Source organism: Lissotriton helveticus, chromosome 3_1, assembly GCF_964261635.1.
Source record: "Lissotriton helveticus chromosome 3_1, aLisHel1.1, whole genome shotgun sequence".
NCBI classification, from domain to species: Eukaryota; Metazoa; Chordata; class Amphibia; order Caudata; family Salamandridae; genus Lissotriton; species Lissotriton helveticus.
In genome coordinates, this window is record NC_136061.1 from 377,669,043 (window position 1) to 377,682,498 (window position 13,456).

At 47.2% G+C, this 13,456-nt stretch overlaps 1 protein-coding gene across 1 annotated transcript in view; it reads left to right on the top strand.

Moving 5' to 3' along the window:
- ALDOC (aldolase, fructose-bisphosphate C) overlaps positions 1–13,456 on the top strand; it is a 101,686-nt gene that overhangs the window by 39,625 nt on the left and 48,605 nt on the right. Inside the window, exons 2-4 of the mRNA XM_078680110.1 lie at positions 1,128–1,259; positions 2,399–2,610; positions 4,010–4,064. Coding sequence (XP_078536236.1) covers positions 1,148–1,259; positions 2,399–2,610; positions 4,010–4,064 — 379 coding nt within the window. The 5' untranslated portion in view covers positions 1,128–1,147. The remainder of the gene's footprint in view (positions 1–1,127; positions 1,260–2,398; positions 2,611–4,009; positions 4,065–13,456) is intronic.

Genomic DNA, 13,456 nt, shown 5'->3' on the forward strand with positions numbered 1-13,456 from the left:
CAAATATGATTTTAACTGCACTGACTTACTGAAAATGATCTATTTTACCACAGCAGGAATTTCAAGTGATATTTGATTTTACATTCGGCAATTTGACACATTTTAAAGTATTTTGTCTGTGTTCACGTTACGGGTATCACTATCACTTGAGGAGTATAAAAACTGCTTTAAACAAGGTGCATTATGGCTGATAAAAACTTTATGTTCCAGTACCTGTGTCGAGAGCTGTTTGAAAAAAAGAGATATACTTACGTTCCTGATGCAGAACTTTCCTTATACCAGAGGGATGTTTTGTGTTAAAGAGGGCTCCCTTTTCTGCAACACCAGCGGTCAGAATGTACACCAGCATACCGCTGCTTTGGATATATATATATATTTATGTATATAAATATATATATAGGCTCGGATCCCCGTTCAATATTCCACAAATTTCAGTAGACCAAAGAAAGACAGGCACTCCAGGGCCACGCTACAGCATACTTGATATGCAGTTCAATGGCAACACCAACGTGTTTCGGCTCAATTGAGCCTTTCTCAAGGTGGTGAGCCCGACCAACCTTCCACAATAATTACAAGCATGATATAAACATAGAGGAGATCTTTGGCATCAAAGATACACCCACATGTCGTGATTGTTATTGTTTCATCAAATAATTTTAATACATTTATATCGTCATATCATAATTAACCAGCATATTAGTATAGTGTTTTAATTAGTTTCAGTTTCTCTTATTATTGTTTTCCTATACAGTGCAGTTTTCTGAAAATTCCTAGCTTGTGTGTCTGAAATCTATTTTCTTTAGTTAAAGATTGCCTTGTGAATATTATTTTAAATATTCAGAGTATTTAGACGGGATCAGGGATTCAGGCAACATGAGTTGGGTGATTTGTGAAAGTCCAAAAAGCCAGTCTTGGAAATTGAATTTCCATCCTTTTTTATGTAAGGGCTTATTAGGACCATGTATTTGGTACCTGTGTACTACTCTGGGTAATAATGTCTGAAATTATTCAGACCTTGAGTGACAATGTTGTTGGGCCTTGGGGTAGGCCGGTCACCACACTCCAGGTAGACTAGCAAGATTCAGCCACCACCTGACTGTTTCCCTGCCTTCTATTTCCCTACCAAGAAGACACCAGAGCTTTCATCATGACTCACCAGTACCCTGCACTCTCTGCGGCGCAGAAGAAGGAGCTGGCGGACATTGCTCAGAGCATTGTGGCACCTGGGAAAGGAATCCTTGCCGCTGATGAATCTGTCGGTGAGTCCTGCATGCTTAGATTAAGGAATGGGGATTGATATTGACACTTCTGTATTTCCATGGGGACACAGACATGCATGTCCTGGTAGAGAGAAGCCTGTTTTTTTTCTTGCAAGGCCCTGCATGATGTTTGTACTTGAGATGGCATACCTGGCTCTGGCTTGCTGAGCTGGTGTTGGTAGGTAGGGGTCTGCATCTAGGGGTCAAGAGTTCTTGGAATTATTTAGTGAAGCAGGACATATGACCACGGAGAAAGCCATGTAACCTGGTGAATTACAGGGCGTAGATTCGGTGATGGCTATCTTTTCATGCTCCATTCTTGATTCACACTTAATTCTCTTTGCCATACTATTGTGGTAGAGCGATGCTATTAGCCAATCACACCTGTGCTGTAATATCTACATCCTAGTTTAAAGAATCTCTGTGTTACCTCGAGACCTATGCCGCGCTCGCCTCTAGAGACTTTCTAGGACTATTTGCACACAATGTAATACCTGGAATGTGAGACTTGAGACCAAAAATCAGATTAATCCATTACTTTGTCTCCTCCATCCCAGTTATCTTTGCTGCCCGCTCCTCATTGTTTCAAATACTGTGCCCTTCTCAGTGCAGGTGTCTAGGTTGCTCATGCTATATTGTCCCTGGCAGTGACTTGCTTCATTGCTATTATTACAATATACCTAGCATCAGATACTCGACAGTAAACCAGTCCACAACCACAATGTCTCAGGCACATCATGGCCTGCTGTTGTCTACTGACATGGCCTATTGTCCCTACCACAACACGGCCTGTTACATCTTTATGTACCTTCTATAAGGACCCTACTGATACTGCCACACCTGACACACAGTACCACTACTACTGTACTCGCATCAGAGCTAAATTACATGCCACTATACAGCTGGGTGCAATTCCACCACATCTACACACAGTTACTACCGGTGGCCCTGTCTGTACTGTTTCACAGCCCGCTGTGTAGAAAAGGCCTCCTGTAACCCCGGCAGCAGAGCCCGCTGCGCAGTTATCCTTTACTGTCACCACTGTGCAGCCAGGACTGCAGTGTCCCTGTTAATACAGCCATGCAGCAGTCTCATTACAGCACTACGGTTCCTTATGTCGCACACCCCTCTCGTTTCAGGGAGCATGGCCAAGCGCCTGAACCAGATTGGGGTGGAGAACACGGAGGAGAACCGCCGGCTGTATCGCCAGATCCTCTTCACCGCGGATGAGCGGATGCAGAACTGCATCGGTGGAGTTATCTTCTTCCATGAAACCATGTACCAGACGGCGGATTGTGGCACCGACTTTGTGCAGATCATCAAAGACAAAGGGATCGTGGTGGGAATCAAGGTAGGGGGGTTTAAGGGCTCTGCACTTTGCGTTAGGGGGCCCAGATGGAAGACGGACCACAGTGAGGGCTGCAGAGTGGTTTGTCAGAAGATGACTGAAGTGTTAGTGGGCTCTGGTGAGGCTTCCATGGGGAGGTGCGGGATCTCAAAGGGGAGGAGAAGGGTGCCATGAGAGAAGAAGTACATTAGAAGCTGCTATATGTTAGTGGGCCATTGGGGTGTTGGGCATTCTAGAGGGGGACATGGGGTATACTTCAAACAACGCTGAGGCTGTGGGCAGGAGGGAGACATGAGGAAGCTGGAGGCTGCTACAGAGAAGTGGAGGGTGTGGGAACTAGTGGAAGACTTCAAACCGGACCGAGAAGGCAGTCTCCGTGGGTGATGTCACCCCGACCTCTGGACAGCGATGGAAACGTAGGTTTTACCCAGCTGCCGAGGAGAAGAGCAGAAGACTTGTGGGCATTGGAAGGATCCATGCTGAAATCCTAAATATGCATTGGGGCTAGTCAGTGAAGATTCTGGGGACAAAGAAGGGGCAAAGATCTTGTAAGGGGCACAGAAAACATCAAGATGTACCGAGAGGTAGAGGTGGTTTTGCCTACAGAGAAACCAAAATATTTCTAAATAGGCAGAGGGCTATAAAAGCCTTGGATAAGGCAGCTGATCTGATTGGCTCTGTCCCAGCCCTGTGGGCCCTTCAGAGGCACTGGCCCCTGTAATCAATATTCCTCCACCTTAGTAATGAGATCGTGGGTGAATGATCTCAGAACAGAGATCCCAGGCCAGAGTCCATAAGATATAGACCCATTGAGGCGGCGGAGGGATCCCAGACCAGTGACACAGAGGTCCTAAGTTGTGGGCTCACAGGTAACACTTTTTCAGTGATGGAGGAGCTATAGGACTGAGGACATGGAGCCTGAGAGGCATCTCACCGTCAGTGAGCAATCACAATAGTGCAGTGTCGATGAGGCGCCGTGCGAGGCAGTCTTGCCATGTGCTGTTGTGCTTTGAGAAGAGGAGAGTGCTGTCCCTCACGCGGGGGCTCTATCTTTTCTGGTAATGGGGTGCAATGTTTAATGGGTGGCTGCGTAGTGTCAAGCAGTGTTGCTCGTGACGTGCACTGTGCTTGTTGCTCGTGGGCTCCATCCGCGTCACTCCGCGACAAGTGTACATTTCGCTCGTACAGGCTGTCTCATGTCTGGAAGGGTACAATCTCTTGTAGGTAAAGGGCGGCTGGCAATGTAGTGGGTGGTTTTGGACAGAAGGGGGCCTACCACGTCCCATGGGGGCGCCCTGTGTAAGGCTGCCTTTTGCTAGCACAGTGCTGGCTCTTGCTTGCTGGGGAAGGTCTCTCGAGAATGCTCCTCTTATTCCTTAAACTTTATTTAATGTCTTCACAGGTCGATAAAGGTGTCGTCCCTTTAGCAGGAACTGATGGAGAGACCACAACTCAAGGTAGTTAATGTTCTCTCCAACAGGATGATTGGCTCTGGGCCAACTGTGACACAAGAGCCTCTCTCTCTTTCATTTATCTCTCTCTCGCCCTTTCTTTTCCTTCTCTCTCTCTCTCTCCCTCCCTCTCTCTCTCACTCTCTCTTTCTCTCTCTCCCTATCTCTCCCTCTTTCTCTCACCCTCCTTCTCTCACCCTCCTTCTCTCACCCTCCCTCTCTCACTCCCTCTTTCTCTCTCTCTCTCTCTCTCTCTCCCTCTCTCTTTCTCTCTCTCTCTCTCTCTCTCTCTCTCTCTCTCTCTCTCTCTGTCTCTCTCCCTCCCTCTCCCTCTCCCCCCCTCCCTCTGTCTCTCTCTCTCCCTCTCCCTCTCCCCCCCTCCCTCTGTCTCTCTCTCTCTCCCTCTCTCTCTCGCCCTCTGTCCTCCCAACGGTGTGATTGACTCAATCAGGTAGTCTCCCTATCTCAGCCTCATGGCCTGTACAGATCATTTAGAGACTTGCCTTGTAACCTTTCATTTCTCCTATTTTTGGATGCTGCACAACATTCTCCTTGAAAGGAACATCTTATAATTATGACTGCACTGGAGCCTTGTTTGCTCTTAGCTGATAGACCATATCACATAAAGAATGACACCAATTTGATGCCCACAGAATAACGGGTTTTTAGCATTCAGAAGTCAAACCTGTCAGGGTGTTCTATTCTGTATTCTGCAGACAGTATAAAATAAAGCAAAATATGTTAGCTTGTCATAGCCGTGCCAGAAACCTTTTGGTTTTTGGCCACGACAACATCTGGCGCCAATCTGCATAATTCAAACCCAATGCACAAACAGCAGACATGGCGCAAAATGAATGTCCTTCATCTTGTGATCTACTGCCCTGCCTTATATCTGCATCCTGGCACTGCTGCACCATGCAGCCCTTGACTTTTTTGGATCCGCCTCTTTCAGCTGTTGGCTTGATGCATTGTCAATCTCATCTTCGATCAGCCTAGGGAAGACTGTTTCTGATTTTTGGTGCATCATTCTGTTTCCTATTGATTGCTTGCACTGTAATATGTACATTCACCAATTATACCTTTTGTCACATCAATTCGTTTATCTCACACCAGTATTGTGTAAAGAAATACATTTTTTCACAGCATCAGGTATTATTGAATGCTTTTATCATGTTGGGAAAGGTGTCCACACTGTGATCACAGGTTATGTGACATCACTTCTGCTGTCACTGGCATTTGGATGAATTGGCTTCAATGATTACATGGTATTTCACAGACTCCTGGCTCCTATATGAAAAGATTGGTTCACAAAAATAATTGTCACACTAAATCGTATTTGAAAGTACACCATGCTAATTATGTGACATACCTTTTCTGCTTTTTGGAAGTGTTTCAGCAAACTATATGTGCCAAAGTAGACAAATGCTATTTGCAAGTCAACAAATAAATGAGGAGTCTCTTTCTCGGGAGGGTTTCTGGATATTTATAGAGTAGAGGGCCATTTCACATTTTAAATGGACAGTTTAGCCTCTGCCGTGAAGCCAGGCAGCTATACATTTCATAAATAGTGCATATAATTTCCATTTGTGCCTGGAATACAAACCGAACCTGCTACACTGCAATTCTTTCAGTTTTCTATGGCAGCCTTTGGCGTTTACCACAGTGCAGTGTTGCTCATAGTACATCACAATAGGTTCCTAAGGACGAGAAGTGAAGAGCACATACACTGTGTTTGTTTGCAATACTGGTACAAGTTGTACAGATAACTCTCTAGGTGAGCCCTGGGATGTTGTGTATGAACAACAGATGTTCTCCTGATTGACATGATGAAGAACCAATGGCACCCACTCTGCTCCTGATAGGCAAGTGGGCCAAAACAGCCCACACTTGCTGCTCTGCATCCTATGCCCCTTTTTTAATGTCTTTTTTCGATGTACCTTCTTTGTCCCAGCTCATCGTCTCCCTCTCCTTCCCTAACCATGATCAACCCTCTTCTTCCCTAACTATCGTCTACCCTTTCCTCCCTTCCCACCATGTCCCCTCTCTTCCCTAACCACCTCCTTCCTCTCTTCCCTAAGATCTCATCCCTCCTCCCATGACCCATTTCCATACTTTTTCGGGAGTTTCTGGAGTTTGTTTGATAGACATTTATCATAGACTAGTGTTGTAACTTGGAATGTTCCTCTTGCTTTTTCCCCGTTTCCCCCCACTCTTCCCTAGCACTTTGGTATAGTCCATTCTGACAGCTCGGCGCTTGCTATCGAATGTTGACATAGCAGCCGAGTCCCGTGTTGACAAGCTGACGGCATCTGAAGGTTTCTACTTCAAGGATTAAAGTATTTAAACTACCCACATCGTTTCTTCATTACTACATTTTATGGCGACGAGGTGAGGAGACTGTGCCAGGGACAGTGGATTCCGTTCCCCTGGAGTGAATTAATTGCTTGTCAACAGAAGAATCACGGAGTCCACGTGATTAGCAGCTCAGAGCTAAGTGATACTACTGCCGTGGTCTGATGCGTGAATAATTGGAATGAATAGTAATACTGTGAAGGAGACACTGTGTACATGTTGACTCGTGTCTATCAGAGGAGCTGCATGAAGACACTTAAGGATTTGTGGGGAAGGAGGTTTACTCGTGTGTCAGGTCGGGCACAGGGGGCATTTTGTCGTTTATAAGGGCGCCGAGGGAAAATTATAAACGGACTGAGGTGGCGCATTTTGGCGTTATTGAGTGGCGAGTAAAGGGGCTGTTTGCAGATTTATTGACTGATTTTCAACGCTTCTGTCACCTCACGGCGCACAGATCTGCGGCCTGCGCTCACTCTGGAGACACGTCACCTTGGTAGTAGCGGCTGCGCAGGGCATGCGCGATAACCAGCAGGCTCCCAGGCGAAGGAATAGCAGTTCCTCCGACGTATTTTCCCCTAATCCGAGCGGCCACAGCATTCTATCAGGAATCCAGGCAAAACATTTCTACTGTAAAGAAAATTAGGAGTCAGCATAACGTACTTACCACAGCAGCTCTCCAAGGGTCATCTTTTCTTCGAGCAGCTCCGTCCTGACAGGAACTACTTCCAAAGAGACTTCTCCACAGGAAGTTCCCGCCAATAAAGGGAGGGGGCTTGCACTCCTATTGGTTACTCCGACTACAATTAGTAGTAAAAGAAAGGGGACTTCCGAAACAACTTTGGGTTTTGCTGAAATTACATCGTAATGTAGGAAACTGTGTTTTTGTTGAGGGTATGTTGTAGTTTTACTGAAACTTTATTCTGAGTACACCTCTCCAGATTCACCTAGTATTCCTCTACTTTCTCCTCTTTTAAAGGTGTATTAGGAACCCAAGGGCAGTACATGGCAATGGCTGGTGCTGGAATGAGTCAGCCTCCACCTTTCCTGAATGAATTGGGAGAACCAGTTATTCCCTGGAGGAGGTGGGAAGGCATATTTAAATCGTATCTCATTGCCATAGGAGGTAGCAATTATTCAAATATACGGAAACAACACATACTGCTCCACAATTTAGGCACGCATGGGACGAAAATATATGAAGATATTACAGGGAGGTTGGTGGAGGATGATCAAGAGGAAGTAGGGGAGGGTATCAATGTCTATGAGAGCACATTAAGGGAGATGGAGTCTCACTTCAAAGAAAAAATAAATGTGGTGATGGAAAGACATACGTTTTTTAAGAGGGGGCAGAAGAGTGAGGAGAGGGTGAGTGCTTACATAGCGGTGTTGAGAGGTTTATCAGCAACATGTGAATTTGGGCAACTCACTGACTCGTTGATTAGAGACCAACTGGTGAGATGCACTAATGATACCAAAACACAAGAGGAATTACTCACTAAGAACCCTAACTTAGAGGAGGCCATCAACATAGCTAAGGGCCTAGAACACACCGCGCGATGTATGAGGGAAATGAAAGCACAGGAGGGGACGAACAAAGAGAGGGCGGAAAACAAGACCCACTCTGAGGGTGAAACCATTTGTAAAGTAGGGGACAAGAGTAAAGAGATGATTCGCAGTAAGACTGGTACTATGGTGTGTTTTAAATGTGGTAGTCCCAATCACTTGGCCAACAATTGGAAGTGCCCGGCGAGAAATGTACAATGTAGGAAGTGTAACAGGTGGGGGCACTACTCCAAGGTGTGTAAGACACCTAGCAAAGCGGTACACGCCATTGGGGAGTCTCCCCAGGAAGAGGCGGGGGAGAAATCTTTTATTTTCCAAGTGGGGGATGAGGATGAAAATAAGGATGACATCTATCCTAAATGTGATGTTTTACTTGATGGTGTAAAGTTCAGTATGTATGCTGATTCATGTTCACCCTACACATTGGTGGACAAAAGTGTGTTTGAGGATAAATTTGCAAACCATCCTGTCAAAATGATGCAAGCTGATATCAGTCCCAAGGGGTACAACAAGGGGAGAATCCCATTAGAGGGCATGGTGACGATGAGAATCTCATTTAAGGACAGGCACACAGTGGGGAAAGTGTATGTATCCACTAGTGGCTCGACTCTATTGGGCTGGAAACACCAGAAGGAGTTGGGAATGAAATTAGACCCGAACAACAAAGAGCAGGTGTTACTGATTAACCCGGTAGGCATAGCGGGGGACCTCACCGAGGGAAGTTTAAGGAGGTATTTAGCGAAAGGTTGGGAGTATTTAAGAACTATATGCACAGGATTATTCTAAAGGAGGGGGCAGTACCCGTAGTGCACAAGACTAGATCCATACCGTTGCGCATGAGAGAACCCCTCCAGCAGGAACTGCAAAGGTTGGTTAGTCAAGGAGTTATCACTGAAATTGAGAGTTCAGCATGGCTGGCCCCAATTGTGATCACGGCAAAAGATGGAGGGAACAGCATAAGACTCTGTGTGGACCTGAGAGATCTAAATGCAAATATCCTGGTGGACAGGTTTCCCCTTCCCCGGATCAGTGAAATGTTAAGCACGATCCGGGGGGCCAAGTACTTTAGTGTATTAGACCTGTCCTCTGCATATTACCAAATCAAGCTGCATCCTGATTCGCAAATCCTAACAGCATTCACCACCCCTTTCGGCAACTTCAAGTTTCAGCGAATGCCATTTGGTTTGGCGTCAGCGGCCGCGGCCTTCCAAAGAGTCATGCAACATGTGCTGAAAGACTGCAGGAACACGATCTGTTTCCAAGACGACATTCTGATCTACGGTGGTAGCGATGGAGAACACAATGAGATGGCAAAGAAGGTGTCAGAGAAGTTGAAAGAGGTTGGGTTCACCACCAAACCAAGCAAGTGCAAGCTAGGAGTAAGCTCGGTGGACTACCTTGGACACACCTTATCGGAGGATGGCATCAAGCCTAAGTACGACTTGGTCAGAGCAGTGAGAGACGCTCCCACACCCAATAGCAAAGAGGATGTACTATCGTTCTTAGGACTTGCTGAGTACATGGCTAAGTTTATCAAGGACTTTGCCATGGTGTCGCAGCCCCTAAGAGAATTGATCAAGAGAGATAGTGTCTTTGTTTGGGGGAAGGAACAAGAGATGTCCATGAAGAGCATAAAGAAGGCAATCATTGAAGCCCCGTTTATTGGGAAATTCGACCCGAATGGAACCACCATCATCTCGACTGATGCCAGCAACAGAGGAATCGGGGCGACATTAGCGCAAAGAGAGGGGAGTAAAGTCAAAGTGGTGGCTTTTGCATCAAGAACCCTCACTTCATCAGAAACAAATTATTCGACCATCGAAAAAGAGGCACTTGCGGTCTATTGGGCCATCCGTCACTACAAGTTTTTCATCTGGGGTATTCCATTTGAAGTTCAGACTGACCATAAACCTCTGGTCTCACTTTTTACTAAGAAGGACATGGAAAGCATGACGCCCCGCATAGCTAAATGGGCTGTAGGATTGCAAGCCTATAATTTCAGAGTGACTTACATTCCAGGACAACAAAATAGGGTTGCAGATTTTTTATCGAGAGCACCAACAGGAGGAGAGGAGGACGAAGAGTTGAATGGTGACTCAATCCTGGAGATGAGGCTAGCTGCGGTGGAAAAGAATGCATGGGTAACCCAGATGGAACAAGATGAAGTACTGAAGAAGGTGAAGAGACATATCCTCACAGGATGGCCAAAGAAGTGCAAGGATATGGAGGCCGAGATCCAACCGTACTGGAATGTGCGGGAAGATCTATCAGTTGAAGGGAATTTCATACTCAAGTCCGGGAAGCTGGTCCCGCCGGAAGCGTTAAGGAGCCAGTTCGTGGAACTAGCGCACGAAGGACACCTGGGCCGTAGTTTGAGCAAAGCTAGACTACGTATGGACTACTGGTTTCCAGCAATGGACGGTGAGATGGAGGACAAAGTGCGGGACTGCTACGCATGCAGCCTGAGTGACAAGTCTAAAGTCACTAGACGAGCACCGTTGTCACCGGTGGAAGTTCCAGAGGTTCCATGGGACAAGTTAGGCTTCGACATAGCTGGGCCCATCCATGGCAAAGGGTCCCCCGATTGGTACCTATTGGTTCTGGTGGATTACTATTCAAGCTGGATAACCTGCAAGATTGTCCACAATGTGAACACAAAGGCGATCATTGAATTCCTAAAAGAGGTGTTCTCGAGAGAGGGAATCCCTTTAACACTGGTAACGGACAATGGGGTGCAGCTGATCTCTGAAGAGATGAAGGAATTTCTGAAAGACTGCTCCATAGCCCATATCCGCACGCCACTGTATTGCCCCAAGGCAAACGGCAAGGTGGAAAGAGTAAACCGCATGTTGAAAGAGTGCATGCAGTTGGCCAATCAGGCGGGGGAGAACATCGAGGAAGCCATAAGAGACATGCTATGGGCATACCACACCACTCCAAAGTCTACTACAGGATGCACTCCATTTGAGTTACTGAGAGGGAGAAAAGCTGGAACGAAGCTGACCCCCAATTGGATGGGAAGAAAGCAAATAGAAGAGACCGATCCAAAAGAGATCAAGAGGAGGATCGAAACCAATCAATGGAAATACAAGGAATGGTACGACAAGAAGTGGGGAGTCAAGGAGAGAGAATTCCAGCGAGGACAAAATGTCTACGTCAGGAAACCGGAGAGACTAAGAAAAGGGGGTGACAAGTTTTATGCCCCCAGTACCATCAGATTGCCAAAAAAGAACACAGTGGTCATGGAGGATGGAGGATTATGGAGCCATGATCGGGTGGTGCCCACAGGGGGGGAAGAAGCTAGGTCAGGCTCAAGAAGGATGGAGGGGGAAACATCAATGGAGAGGTCAGACAAGACAGAAAGAGCGATAGACCTAGGATCTCCCCTCACTGGCACAAACAATACATAATGAGATCGTGATCTGCAATGTGAACACAAAATGTTTTTGAGTTACTGTGGGTCTTCTGCGAAAGACCATGGGTCAGGATTATGGGTGGGGTGTTTCCCTTCCTTTCCCCACCCCGGCCCTCCCGGTTTGTTCTTTCTTTCTTTTTTTTCCCTCTCCTCCTTTTCCCCTAGGGAGGATGATGTTTTGTAACTTGGAATGTTCCTCTTGCCTTTTCCCCGTTTCCCCCCACTCTTCCCTAGCACTTTGGTATAGTCCATTCTGACAGCTCGGCGCTTGCTATCGAATGTTGACATAGCAGCCGAGTCCCGTGTTGACAAGCTGACGGCATCTGAAGGTTTCTACTTCAAGGATTAAAGTATTTAAACTACCCACATCGTTTCTTCATTACTACAACTAGGTTCTTCATTTCCCTTTTCTCTCTCATTTTTCTAATCTTTACTACCTCATCTCCTCCCCCAGTCCTCTCACGCCCAGTCTCACTTCTCTTTCTCTCCACTGTTTGAATTTGAATTTGAATTTAAAAACATTTTTATAGCGCGCTTATACCGTGCGGTTTCTTGGCGCTGTTGGGTTGCAAGGAGGCTAACGGGAGCAAGGGGAGTCTAGACATTATAGGCTTGGGAGAAGAGCAGAGTTTTGAGACCTTTCCGAAACTCGGTATAGGAGGGCGTCATGCGGAGTTTCGTAGGGAGGGAGTTCCAGAATACAGGGGCAAGAACTGCAAATTTTGTTCCGCCCGCCTTTTTCTTTCTGAAACGAGGGGTAGTTAGCAGGGACAGATGGGTGGATCGAAGCTCTCTTCCCGGCGTATAGGAAGTGATGGCGGAGCAGATGAACTCCGGGGCAGTGCCCATTTTGGCCTGAAAGGTGGTACAGCCAAGTTTAAACAGGGCTCGCTCTTTCACCGGCAGCCAGTGCAGGGCCTGCAGTAGAGGGGTAACTCGATGGAATTTAGGCAGGCCGTGAATCAGGCGGGCAGCCTGGTTCTGCACTAGCTGCAAACGGTGGATGGCATAGGCTGGAGCGCCATTGTAAATGATGTTGCCATAATCAAGGCGCGAGAGCACCATAGCCATCACTATGATCTTTAGGGCAGGCAGAGAGAAGAAGCGAGAGATCTTCCTAATGGTTCTAAGGGAAAAAAAACAGGAAGAAACAACCGAATTAACCTGGGAGTGGACAGAAAGTGAGGAGTTTAGGAAAATACCAAGAGTTTTGACTTTGGGGACAGGGAGCGGGGGACACCAAGTGAAGAAGGCCAATGGGAAGAGGACCAGGGACTGCAACCACCTCCGGTCAAGACAAGCTCCGTCTTGTCCGGATTGAGTTTGAGGTGGTTGCAGTTCATCCAATCTTGGATGAATGACATGACGGATTGGACATTCAGGGAGGACGAGGGGGAGTGGGAGAGGTTGAAAATTAGCTGGAGGTCATCGGCGTAATTAAACACTGTGACCTCGAGCTGCTGTAACATAAAAATAAGGGGGTAGATGTATAAATTAAACAAAAGAGGGGAAAGTGAGGAACCTTGGGGGACTCCACATACCACCCTACGAGGGGCAGCGGTGAAACCAGCTAGGTGGACTGCCTGAGCCCTGCCACTCAGGAAGGACTCCAGCCAGGCGAGGGCCAGGCCCTCTATGCCCGCCGCCCTGACACAGGTGAGGAGGATGGAGTGGTCCACCGTGTCAAACGCGGCGGACAGATCTAAAAGGATGAGGGCCTGCGGGATGTTGGTATCAATGCCCTCGCGTAGGCTGTCCATCACTGAGGTCACCACCTTCTCCGTAGAATGGAGGGAGCGAAAGCCCGCCTGCCGAGGGGAGAGGCAGTGGTTAGTTTCCACATGGGAGCTCAGGGTGCTGGTTACGTAGGTTTCTAGAACCTTGCCCAGGTAGGGCAGAAGGGAGATAGGACGGTAATTGGAAGGGGATGAAGGGTCAGCACCGGGCTTTTTTAGAATAGGAATAACAGCCGCAAGTTTGTGAGCGGTGGGGACCACTCCATTACTGAGTGAATCGTTCAGGAGTGTGAGGGGGGGAATAGGGCAGTTTAAGAAGATTTCTCTCAAGA